Here is a 13,604-nt window from a genome sequence, read left to right on the forward strand (position 1 = left end):
TCATGTTTGACCGTGGAATGATTTGTGGGTTAGAGAGTACTGATATGAAGGAGTGAAATGAATAAAAACCCATGAGGACAACACAATTTTCATCTTTCGCGTTGTGATAAATGTGATTAATTTGATGTGTTTGTCTTCATGGATGAGTCTTAGATTGTTACTGCGAGCTATTAACTGATAAAATGCACCAGTTATTCTCCTTCTACATTTTCGTCAGTGACTAAACATCGTCAGGTGCATTACCAGTCGCCTCCAGCATGTAACACTCAATTACCCAGAATGGCTTGTGAGACACTCCCTGTGCCCCTTGGTTAGCCTTTTTTTTTGGCTTTAACATGCATTTATTGTAGTTACTTCTAAGACTTTATTCATTTTCTTGTCAAAAAGTAAATTTCCAGCTCATCTTCTGATGCATTAGTCATCGCAGTGACTCATTCCCTTTTACAACAACAACACTGTCAGCATGAATCTATTGTCAGCATGTATGCAGTATTATCATTATGTTATTAAGGCTGAAATGTCCTGGCTAGAAGGCAGCCCAGAAAACCAGTAGCTTACCCTTTCCGGTTAGGATGTTGGGCTCTGAGGTCATGACTTTGCAGTACTGTCTCCGGCAGTTCTCCATCCAGCTCTCATCGTTGTTTGAGTCTTTTGGTGAAGCCAGAAATGCGCTGATCTCAGAGTCTGCACATGGGAGACGAACTACAGGTGAAATATCAGCATAATGAAGTTAATATTAATAATTATATCGATGTTCCGCTTACCCTGTAAACTATGTTGGATCTCTGGTGGGTCCAAACTGTAGCAGCGAGGTAGAGGATAGCATGAAAACATAGGCCAGGGGTAAGGATGTTCTCCCTGGGGGGAGTAGATAAGAAAATTCAGTGACTACTGCCAGAGCCCCTATAGAAAAGGTTTGCTGCTCTGAAGCCATCTTGGTAAAGCCCCCGAGCAGTTATTTTGAGCTAACAAGCCCAGGTTCCTACGTAAATAATTGGGGAGAGAGCCACAACAGCAATTGCAATTGTCAACTGGACGTAAAAACTGCATGTATAGAACCACCAGTCAGATCAGAATAAAAAGGCACATGTAAGGGTTGGAATCTTTGCCAAAAAATAAGGTAAAAATGTTTTTCCCCGCTGGATGTATTTATAGAAAAGGTATGCCATCTGGAATGCAGCCACAGATTTCTATTCAAGATTCTTGAAGTGACAAATCTGTCCCTTATAACATCTCTCCTACTGCTCAGAATCACATGCTTAAATGTCACTAACATACACACTGTGTGAAGCTACGGTGGATAAGATCTTTTCAAATCTACATGATTCATGATATTTGCATTGTTTTCTTAAATCAATTTCCTCTCTGCTCCAACTCGATAGCTGCTATGGCTGCTTATGAGGTCACCTGATAAGAAAAACACTACAAAATGTGAACAGTGTCATACAGTTTTACAGTGACTTACTGATGGCTTCATTACTAAGCTGTTCTTCTGCACTAAGCTGGTAGCAGCTAATCAAATGATCGGTAATATTTATGTGCCATCATTTATTTCCTCCATTCTCTGGTTTTATTTCTCTTTTCCTTCATTCATTCCTTTCTTTGGAGCCCAAAGCCAGTTCATTATTCTTGTCATGACTTATTTTTGAAGAACCATAACTTGTGAGTCATGGCTCAGCATGTGACATATACCAAAATAATATGCTCTAAATGTCAATGAGGTTTAGAAAGCAGACCTCTTTATCCAATTGTCTGTGCTCGCCGCTTATGATAATCCCTGCTGGTATTTGAGTCTACCTCTCAATAATGTGGTTCTCTGAGAACGTTGGACAAAATGTATGTTAGGGAGGCATTGATGATTACAGACAGTCTTTATGCAGCTTTTGGAATTGTAGTGATTCTGTGAGCAAGATGATTTGCAAGACTTGACATTATTGCCAGTTTTACATATTTTTCCACATGGAAATGTCCTGTTCTGTCACTCTTCACAACACTGTTGTTGGAAGTTTAAAAACAGGACACACAGTTAGGACTATAGCCAGAAATTTAGAAATCATGAGGCCTAATTCCTCCACAACCCTTAAAAACATTTTTATGACCCGCAAAACTATTATTTCAAAAATATTACCCTTTACTTATTTAATCATCTTCTAAATTATCCTGTACCATAAACCTACTTAACCTTCCCAGAGAGAGATGAAGTAGCATCCTACCTAGTCAGTGTGCAAGAGGCAGGCTATGCTGTACCCGGGTCACCAGTCAATCACGACTCTCACACAGAAAACTGCACGTCTTTGGAGTGTCGGAGGTGCAAACCCCACACCACCTTATTCTGAGCTGGAAGAGTCAGCCACACTGCACTGCCAAGCTGCATATCAATGATACTTTCTGATTTTTTTATTTCTCCACATTAAGGTTTAAAAGTTGTTTCTTTGCACTGTGTAATTTGGTGGAGTGTAGTGATAGCTGCTGTCTGTCTCTTTCAAGACTTTATGACAGTTATGACCTCAGTGTCTCCTGGTGATTTTGTTTTTTTGTGCGCACTTAAAGTTTTACAAAAACAGCGTCCTAGAGTTGTGTTTGGATACTTTAATCAAATGCAGAAGTGAAAAAAGGTGACAGTTCCACTTCTGACAAATGAAATATTTGAATTATCATTTAATTAAAGTCTAAACAATTTGACTTTTAAAATATTCTTTTCATAGCTGTCCCGGCATTCATCAGTTCTCCTTGTTGCTGGTAAATATTACTGTCAGAACTGTCAGCACCAACCATTGTTTTAACACAATAATGCTTCTTATTTTATGTCTCACTAAAAGCAGAATTATTTCATTTGTTTTGTAAACTTCAAACAAATTTTGTACTTATTTAACAGCTTTCTGCTTCTGGTATTATCTTCAAGTAACAGGGGAAATGAATAAAAAGAGACCTGTGAAACATGAAGGAAACACTCACTAAGCTAATTAACACTCTCCCTCTTCGAAATCTCTTTCATATCCTTTCCTTGACCTCAGCATAAATTAGTTCCTGTTTGGAGTTTGGTATAAACAACACCTAAATAATTGATATCTATCCCAAAACATGCTGAGTAAATAAGGCTGCAGGCTTCAAACAAGGACTGAAGCGCTGATGGTGATCAAGTAGGGCTCTTCATCTGTGCTAAAATTACCAATAACTCGGGCAACAGAATGGAGACGGGCGGATGGATTTGTGGTTGGATCGTGAGGACAGAGAATACTGAGTTTGTGGAAATTATAAAGAGTGAAACGAAAGATTTAAAAGAGTTTCTCAATTTCATTTTGTGCGTGTGTTTTTTTTTTTTACTAAGTTCCCGTGCAACGAAAAAGTAGGTTTGACAGTGGAGATGTCCAGAAAGACCATAAGTTGGGAGAAATACGTTTGTTTTTACCAGCTACAATGGAAAGAGTCTCTATATGTATGTGTGTGTGTGCGTGTGTGTTTTTCTTGATAATCATCCATTTGATCTCCTTCACACTCAGTGAGTGTATAGCAGGGTCCCAAGGAAGTGCAGAGCCAAACATGAAGTGAAATGGATGAGCAGTCTTTATATTTACTTTCTCAACAGCATTCTTTCAATGATTGTGTCCTCAGCGGGCCTCAGGAAGTTGACAGCGCATTCACAACAGTTCACTGACCGCAGCTCATTCTAACTTCAAACTAAATGCAAACTTATTACTGCCAAACGTGAACTCCTTATGGATGCTAAATATAGTACCGTTCAGCCTTCCCACTATTTTCCCACCACGTTGGTTGTGTCAAAGCAGGCGACAGACAAAATCGAGTTTGCATTTGATTTCAGCAACAGCTAGCTTGGTTTGCACTGGTTCTGCTTCTCAGGCTCACACACATGTTTCGTTAAGTAAGTGCATCCATATAGCTGTCCTGTTTCTTTGTGTGTTGTTGCTCTCCTCCTCAGGCTCGCTTTGAGCACTTTTTGTTTCTTATTATACATTAACACAGACCCACAGGGTAAACCGCAAAAATAACATTAAATGTTAGCCTATGCATCCATAATCAATCAGCTATAAACAATGTCATATAAGTGGATTGCAGTCCCATACCAGTGCTGTCGGATCATTGCAGCTAAATCGGCTGTGTATTTGCTGACACACCCCATTCGTCCTGCAATGAATGACTTCAATCACTCACTCATGCTGAAAGCTGCAGTCGGCCAATTCTAAACAGGCACATTTCGAACGGGCACTGGCCTGGTGTGTCCAAAACAGCCTTGCAATGATGCAGCTGTTATCATGGTTGTTTAATATGCAGCTGGTTTGTAAAAAAAAAAAAAAAAGCTAACAAAGCTGACAAAAAAACAGCTTTTTGTCCACCCCTAACTCTCTGTTGCCACTTTTTCATGCATTTTCTGGCATAAAAGACACTTTTTTTTTGTTCACGTCAACCCCTGTAACATAAACACATATAATTCTAGCTTTCTTTTGTGCAAACATCCTAGGATTCTACTCAACAGGAGGAAAGAATCCGCTTCAATTCAAAACCAGCTGAAGGTTGAAAAGTAAGGCAGACCTCTTGCAGGGCTCGAGCGGGAAGCCTCCTCTCAGACGGGCCTCCGATCGCACTGACGCGAACCAGCACATGATTCCTCTCCACCGACAGGCTGTCTATGATGAACTCCCTGAGAAGAGCAGAGAAAAGAGAAGGTTGTTTCAATAATTTAAACAGAGAAGTCCCGATGAGGTTAGCAGCTGCTTTTCAAGGCAGATTAGACAAAAATGAAGGTGTGAGAATAGTTAAATAATGAGGGTGGACTCATGCCCAGATGTAATAAATGTTCACTGAGATTTGTGTTCAACAGCATTTCCACAGAATGACCTAATGAGAAGTGAAATAAAAGACTGAGGGAAGAGGACTTTTGGCCTATTATGCATACATTGATGTGCAGAAGTGTATGTAATATTTTTCATAGGCAAGGTCACCCAAATTAAAATGGCCCTGCACTTCAAAACTTTTCCAATTTAATGCAGCTCCATAAGTTTCTTCTTCATCAAGTAATATGAAAGACTTTGCGCAGAGTTTGAAGCCTCTGAATAACTGCAACTGTATCATTGCTGTAAGGCAAGTTAGAAAAGAGAGATGGGTTTTAATGTTAGAATTTCAGATAAGATCAGAGAATGGTCCAATTACAAAGGCACTTTAGGATCGAAGGGCGTCAGCCTTGGTGGATAGTTCTCATAGCTGAAGCAATTCAGTCTTGAAATTGGTAATAAAGAGGACTGTGTACAGTTCTCTTTCCAAGGGCCTGTTTGCCACAAAATGTAATTTGCACATGTCTAAAAAAAAAAAAAAATCAAAGTAGTCATGGCTCAAACAGCAGAAGCTTTAAAAAAAAAAGTGCAAAATTGCCCACAAACACAGTTTTGTTGAGTACTGGTGTCACTGATATTAGAAAGGAGAGAAACAAGAAAGGAATAGGAAGAAGTAGGGGAAGAGAATGACAACAAAAACCAGGGTAACTCAGAGGTCAGATGCCAAAAAGTAAAGTTGAGATGACATTGAACAGGGGAAAAAAAAGAAGAGGAAGAGAGCAAGGTAAAAAGAAAAGACGAAACGGTGATGTCCATGATGATAATGGGAGCACCAGAGGAAGAGACGGCAGGAGATGGGAGGATAAATTAAGAAGTCATCATTCTCCAAAATTGAGCCAGCCGTCAGACATGCGATGTGAGTTGGCATTTCAGGGCCATTTCCATTCATAACCAATAGCCATGGCTCTGGCAGCCATTACCAAGGGAGAGAGGGCTCTTTCGGAAATGGCCTTTTCACTTTCTTTCCGCTTTATTTCATTTTATTTGTGACAAGGCAAACAAACAAACAATTTCTCATCCTGAGCAATGATTAAATCTGAAAGTGTTCTGTCATATCAGGATGATGCACAGAGAAGCAAAAAAGCTTTACTGAATGAGTATGAGAGAAAATGACGACGTGACGGTTGAATGTGCTAAACTGTTGAAATGTCTGAATGTCTGAAATAACTTCCCTCGGATGAACTTATCTGTGGCTGGAGTGTCCTGAACCCTCTAGACAGCACATATGCTTTGATTGAAATGTTTAGGAAAGCCACAAGAGTCATTTTGAACTTTGCAGAAAGAGAGCGAGCTGTTTCCTACTGATATTTTAGTTTTTGTGTGAAGCAAAGCAAAGCAGCTCGACATGTTTCATGTTTAAATTGAAATATAAGGTTGGCTGTTGCTGAATAAGTTCTGCAAATCCCATGAAATGACCAAAACCTACAAAGGATTACTTTGTCTTTTAGTACTTTCCAACATTAGTTACAGTCATCGTGGCGCTACAGTGTGCGCTTCAGTTGAAAATAACAACAATGAAAGAGCACCATATGATCAATAATAATTATTTTGTATATTTTGACTTGTCCTTTAGAAAGCAGTTTATCTGTCTTGTTAAATGTTCTGCTCTAAATGTACCTTGGTTACAATTCTTTAGAAAAAAAATTAATCCAGGAGATCAGTATCACAATTATCTTTAATGTTGATTTTAATAAATTTTTTTAGTGATGCATGATAATAAAATTTCTGGCCAACACCAAGATCCGATATTAAGATTTCTGATATCACCGATAACTGATATCCCCGATGTTGATATTCAGTTTTTGTTCACACTGAAAAATGAGTCTAAGCATGCACTGTGAGAACGTGAAAACTATTCAAAAGAAGCCCATACCAAATTAGACCACATAGCCTTCTTTATTACGTAACAAAAGTAAAACATATTTAAACATATTCTAACATATTTAACGTTCAAGTCCAGGACCATTTAAGTAAAGACATCCTTGAAATAGCAGCAATGTTAAATATAGAGACGAAGGCACTAATGTTAGATAATCCTCAGTTTTTCACATCGGTTAAATTTGTTCATCGGACCGATACCGATATATCGGAAAAAAACACTAATATCGGCCGATACCAGTGTGGTCGCCGATATATCGTGCATTCCTAATTATAAGATATAATTGTGGTTGGACCTTATAGCAGAATTTAAGCCACTTTAATATGAACTCGTATTTTGTTTTTGCAAGCTAAAAAAGGGAAGTTATAAATTATAATAACAATAAAAAAAAAAAAAAGCAAATTGTCTGAGTATGCACAGGGATAAACATATAACTAAACGTTCATGCGTGTGTTAATGAGTTCATACCCCTCACTGGTGTCTGGGTCAGCGATGTTCTCCCTCTGACTCTGCAGCAGCATGGAGCAGATGTTATACTGGCTCTCCATCAGTAGAAACGAGTCCAGATTACAGCAGAGCACACTGAGCAGTCTGCAGCAATGCACACAAACAAACAAAGACGTCAGAACACAGAGAGGACTGGCAGCCTGAGATACTGTAGCAGAGCAGCAGCGCTGACAAATGTAATTTAGAACATGCAATACAGCAGGGTGGAAGCATGCAGCCAAAGATCCCATTTGGACTTTGGCTGTCTGTTTTCCCCTGGCCTTCTCTGTCTGCAAGTACTGGGTCAGTCAACACCATTTTTTTTCTCCCACCAGCTTGCCATAGCCAATTGTAAGCTTTGTTAAGTAGTAACCCTAGGGAAAGGTTTCATGGTTGATTTTCAGCTGCTGGTAATGACACCAGGACCAAGCAGCCTGTTAAGCTCCAGCTGCATTTTGAAACACTGAAGAAGCAGAAAGTACAAAAAGCCAGAGAAAGCTCAGTGTTTTAGGCCACCGTCCATGACCTGCAGAGAGTCAACGCTTCATACAGTATATGACAAAAACAAACAAACGATGCATCACTGAGTTTTAAACATAACTGTCACTGCTGGTCACTTCTGTTAGCTACAGTGTTTGTTTTTTTTATATATTTTGTAGAAATTAGAGGTAGAATCATGCTAAAAATCCCAAGGACACAAGGGCAGATTAAATTTCCCTTTTCCACAACTTTCTCCCTTCAGCAGAGCAGGCTTGATTCCATTTACGTAAGTGCGTATTAGAAAGATCCTATATGTGTGTCAAGGATGTGCAGCATTAATCACAACAATCTAGTTAATGTTTATTGTCTACCTGCTCTCCAGACTACCTCTGCAATTAATTCTGTCCAAATTAGTTTTGCATATTAGATCGCCAGTAAATTGATTTTCTCAAGGAAGGCTTTGGGTTGCTACATTTCGCTCCATACCTACACTACAGATTCAGCTATTTCCGCATAATAAATGGCACAATTGCTGGTTGTAAGATCCAGGATTAGATATCAGGCCAGCGTGGCTGCAGATTCAAATGGTCACAAGTGGCTGCTCATCTAAGCAACCTGTTTATCATAAACTAATTCGATCTAATCCCTTTGACATATGCTAAAGTTAAATACAGATAGGTTGTGTCATAACATGCTTTTTCATCCCAGTCTTCAAAGAAATATAAGCTTTGAACAGTTTTTGTCTGTATTTTTTGTTAAATAATTCAATGATATTTTACAGATGTTCCTTGTTTTGGTAAATTACAGTAAACAACCAGTAAAATCATAGCAGAAAAAAAAAATCTGTGTAACTGTCCATAATGTTCACACAAAAAAATCTGTATTTTAACAAAAAAAAATGTTATTGTACAGATTTTGATAACTTAGATTCCATGCATTCCTACAGTTTCAAACACTACTTGCAGTCCAACATACCACAATATGAGTTTACTGTCGGCCCAGAGACATAAACTTAGACAGCATCCTTAAGCATCAACCTGGTATAAATGCCAGACACTGCTTTACTCAACTGGTTCACAAAACCCATTATACCAAATCCAGACTTTCTGACATTTTCCCATGAGCCTCCTCTCCCTGTGAGGAACACTCCTCGCCCACAAGCTTTGGTCCTACTCAGAACTGAAACTTTCTGCACACTCACATTTGATTAGCTGTCAAATGCCTTCAAAAAAAGCATCACTCCAGAGTCCTGGTTGTCTATATTTGGCCTAATGCCTGCCCCCTCCTCTTTAAATGAGTATAAAGAAAATCCCATTTCTCTTCTCAGGAATAAGGCCTGTGCTCCAAATATTGCTAAAAGATCTGGCAAATGTGATTTACCTGGAAAGAATTAGATTTTTTTTTTTCTTTTTCAAGATTTGGCAACCCTTTGTTGACAGATGGGAGGCAACCTAGAAGACTTCCACCCCTTGCAGCTGAGGTAGGGTTAACTGCTGCTCTGTGGCCCTGCCACAAACAGGTACGCTCCACCAGATAGCACCGATGGGTTTGTGTGTGCATGTTTATTTTTGTCGCGTTAACAAAATGGCCCTCTCATCACATCAGGTAATACTACATGAAGATTTTTCCCACTTTTAAGCTGTATGGCAAGTCGTGTTAACAGTAACGTACAGACTGGATATGCTTTGCAGATTTTTAAAATGAAATTCTTCCTCGTCACAAAGAACATGAGATATCCACAAGGACGTTCTTCCAATCCACAACTGTAATTTCAGATATCCACACTATCAATTCCTCTGTGAAAATGACCACTCATGTATGAGGTTTCTCATTACAGATATCTACAATTACAGGTATCTGTAATGCAGCCACACCTCCGGTTCCAGATATCTACAGTTTAATTCTGACGAGTCATAAATCTAATTCAAGACATTTTTTTGTCCCTTCAAGATACCTTACATTAGGTTTGAACCAATCAGAATGATGTTGTACATCCCAAACTGGAACTCTGACTAGTCAAAATCTAATCATAGATACCCCAAATTAGAGTTTTTACAAGGTGAAATGACACTGGAGTTATCTGTAGTTACGCAAGAAGCTACAACAAGTGGAAGCCTGAGGCAGCTTGCTTTTCAAACATACCATGATACTGCAAAACCCTAACTGCATACAAGAAGTCACAGCAACTGCCATCGATCTGCTAACGCGTGGCTGGACCAACATTCAGTGGGAAGCCTCACATGAGCAGCATCATGCACAACAATTCAGACCAGTCATAACGATGTTTAACATATCTGCAGCTGCTATTTTTACCGGTTAAAATTGAATTACAGACATTTTGCTTTACTGCTACACTTTTTTTTTCCCTTCCTGCTCAACACTGTAGTCTGTGCAGCATCTGCACCGGTCACCTGCAACCTCAACAACAAGAATCTGTAAAGGCACTGTTCGAGGCACATTTTTACAATTCTGTTTGCGTAGGAGCTTAAGATAACATAACTACTGTGGTGTGCGCTCACATGCTACAGTAATTTCTGGGCAGCTTGTGAGTCTCCGTCTGCTTCCACTGTCCTGTTCCAGGCCAAACTAATAACCTCCTGGGTCCAGGTACATACTTAATGCACAGACACGAGAGTAGTTTCCATCTTCTCATCTAACTCTCAGCAAGAAAGCAAATAAGCGTAATATCCAAGGTGCTGAACTAAAGTGCTTCTTTAAAATGGAGACCTCCGGACCTGTCTTCACTTTTTTGCAGTATCTTCTCATCATTTCACATAAATATACTGTAAATTAGGATAATGGGGAATACTGTGTGATAACTTTTCTAAAAAATGACTAATTGCCAATTTATCATAGAAAACCCAAATACTGTGGTACAGTTTTTAATTGACCAAGACCATAATGAAGTAATTAATAACACTATCATCTTGCTGTTTCCATGGTAATCCACGAGTCTTTAAATGAGTGAAAATTTGTTTTGCTCACTAAAATCCCAGTTTGCATTGCATAACATATTAACGTATTCTCCGACAGATTTATGTAAGTGTCATTTCTTTTTCATCGATACAGAAACTATTGAGCCACAGTTTGTTTTTTTCAAAATAAGCCATTCAAATTTACAAATGAATAGTTAAAGGAAAAGAAATGTCAATTATTCTTGAACATTTCAAAGGTTGTTTAAAATTACCTGGATCCCACGATTCCCAGAATATCATTTTAACTGCTGACGAGTGTATTCGTGTGCCGACACACAGGAGGCAATAATATAAGCTCAGCGTGTTGTTTAGCACGTTGTGAGTGCGTTGAATGTGTGAGCTCCTGTGAGGAACACCTCTCCTTTGAAGCAGCTGCTTCATCTCCTGATGTGCTGGGCAGTGACTTGGACTCCTGTTTGACTGACAACTGTACTCACTCTTTCTGACAGCAGCACAGTAAGAGGCTGAGAGTCTGTCAGACCTTTTGACCTCTCTCTGTTTGAAACAAAGGAATGGGGAACCAGGTCTACTTCCAGTTTGTCTCTTTGATAGGTTTCTTTGACCGAGTGGGGCGAAGTGTCCAATCAGTGCCCTGCTCTTAATAGCAATTTATGGCAGCACAGTAGCAATTTTGTTGTCTGTGGGAGTTTTTGTTCCAAGTTCAGGGCTCCAGACTATTTTTATTGGTTGCACTCATGCACCTAACTTTTACTTTTAGGTGCAACACATTTTGTTCGTGTTTCTGACTCCTCAGTGCTTCAGTTTTTTTTGCTGCTTGGTGGTGAAATGGTTCGGGAAGGGTCAGCCATTGGACACACTTTTTGCAAAAAAAGCAAAGCATAATGTTGGCCTTTTTGTGTTTGACACAGATTGAGAATGAGTGTTGGTGTTGGGTGGCACAGCATGAATGATGCAAATGCAGAGAAGTTTTGACGCTATTTACCAACGTTCACTAAATTGATCACATTCATCTGTAAACACTAATGGGTGGTTTTGCACAGAGAAGCCTCTAGTCTCCACTTTCAGTTACGGCAGTGCAGCAGCTCTAACTGCTGTATGATCAGATGTTACTTTAAACACAGAACAAATAATTTCTAAAGGAATTACATGAAACAGTACAAAATGCATATCACAACTCCACTGATGCAAGTAAAATTTCTATTTTAATCCAAACAAAACCCCAAAGATACTCAGAATACCATCACAGAAATACAGCAAACATTTGCGTTTTTGCTCAGAAAATAAGTCGTAAACTTTCAATAATCTCTTATCAAGTAATCAATTATTTACGCTCTGCTTGTTTGCAAACCCAATGTTGTTTCTCAAGTATAGACAGCTTTTCAACAACCTCACATTCCTTGTGAAAGTCATATAAAAAGCCTGAGAATCTTGAGCCAACATACACTATGTTGCCAAAAGTATTCGCTCACCTGCCTTGACTCGCATATGAACTTAAGTGACATCCCATTCTTAATCCATAGGGTTTAATATGACACTGGTCCACCCTTTGCAGCTATAACAGCTTCAACTCTTCTGGGAAGACTGTCCACAAGGTTTAGGAGTGTGTTTATGGGGATTTTTGACCTATCTTCCAGAAGTGCATTTGTGAGGTCACACACTGATGTTAGACGAGAAGGCCTCTCTCTCAGTCTCAGCTCTAATTCATCCCAAACGTGTTCTATTGGGTTGAGGTCAGGACTCTGTGCAGGACAGTCAAGTTCTTCCACACCAAACTCTCTCATCCATGGCTTTATGGACCTTGCTTTGTGCACTGGTGCACCTTCATGCTGGAAAAGGAAGGGGCCAGCTCCAAACTGTTCCCACAAAGTTGGGAGCATGGAATTGTCCAAAATCTCTTGGCATGCTGAAGCATTCAGAGTTCCTTTCACTGGACCTACGGGGCCAAGCGCAGCTCCTGAAAAACAACCCAATACCATAATCCCCCCTCCACCAAACTTTACACTTGGCACAGTGCAGTCAGACAAGTACCATTCTCCTGGTAGCCGCCAAACCCAGACTCGTCCATCAGATTGCCAGATGGAGAAGCGTGATTTGTCACTCCAGAGAACGTGAATCTATCGCTCTACAGTCCAGTGGCGGTGTGCTTTACACCACTACATCTGACATTTTGCATTGCACTTGGTGATTAATGGCCTAATAATTGTAACCCCTTATTAAAACCCATTCCATGAAGCTCTCTACACACTGTTCTTGAGCTAATCTGAAGGCCACATGAAGTTTGGAGGTCTGCAGCGATTGACTCTGCAGAAAGTTGGCGACCTCTGCGCCGTATGTGCCTCAGCATCCACCGACCCCACTCTGTCAGTGTACGTGGCCTATCACTTCGTGGCTTAGTTGCTGTTGTTCCCAATCGCTTCCACTTTGTTATAATACCACTGACAGTTGACTGTGGAATATTTAGGAGTGAGGAAATTTAATGACTGGACTGGATGCACAGGTGGCATCCTATCACAGTAACCATGCTGGAATTCACTGAGCTCCTGAGAGCGACCCAGTCTTTCTCAAATGTGTGTAGAAACAGTCTGCATGCCTTGGTGCTTGATTTTATACACCTGTGGCCATGGAAGTGACTGGAACACATGATTTCGATTATTTGGATGGGTGAGTGAATACTTTTGACAATATCGTGTATATGAGAGCACAAGATATAATTTCATTGTTTCACTACTCCAACAACAAAAAACCCAAGATCTCTTCTACGCTGCTTTTGGAAAGCATCAGTAAGGCATTTCACAAATAGACAAACAGTCCAAATGGCACAGTGCACAATTAAAACCACGCTGTTAGTGTCACAAGAACCAAAACACTCTGAGATGGGCCGTAATGTATAAACGCTAATTAACAGCTCAAAGTGAAGCAGTGGGGTAGCACTACTAATCTGGTGTAAATTGCAGTTTGTGGGGAAAAAAAAAAAAA

General features: G+C 39.8%; 1 protein-coding gene across 1 annotated transcript in view; it reads right to left on the reverse strand.

Moving 5' to 3' along the window:
* Positions 1-13,604, reverse strand: part of tbc1d32 (TBC1 domain family, member 32) — a 91,027-nt gene that overhangs the window by 42,550 nt on the left and 34,873 nt on the right. The window contains exons 24-27 of the mRNA XM_008289021.1: positions 7,195-7,317; positions 4,549-4,657; positions 765-858; positions 559-684 (exon numbers count right to left, since the gene is read on the reverse strand). Of these exons, the coding sequence (XP_008287243.1) occupies positions 559-684; positions 765-858; positions 4,549-4,657; positions 7,195-7,317 (452 nt within the window). The remainder of the gene's footprint in view (positions 1-558; positions 685-764; positions 859-4,548; positions 4,658-7,194; positions 7,318-13,604) is intronic.

Source organism: Stegastes partitus, unplaced genomic scaffold (genome assembly GCF_000690725.1).
Source record: "Stegastes partitus isolate 25-593 unplaced genomic scaffold, Stegastes_partitus-1.0.2 Scaffold589, whole genome shotgun sequence".
Lineage (NCBI taxonomy): Eukaryota > Metazoa > Chordata > Actinopteri > Pomacentridae > Stegastes > Stegastes partitus.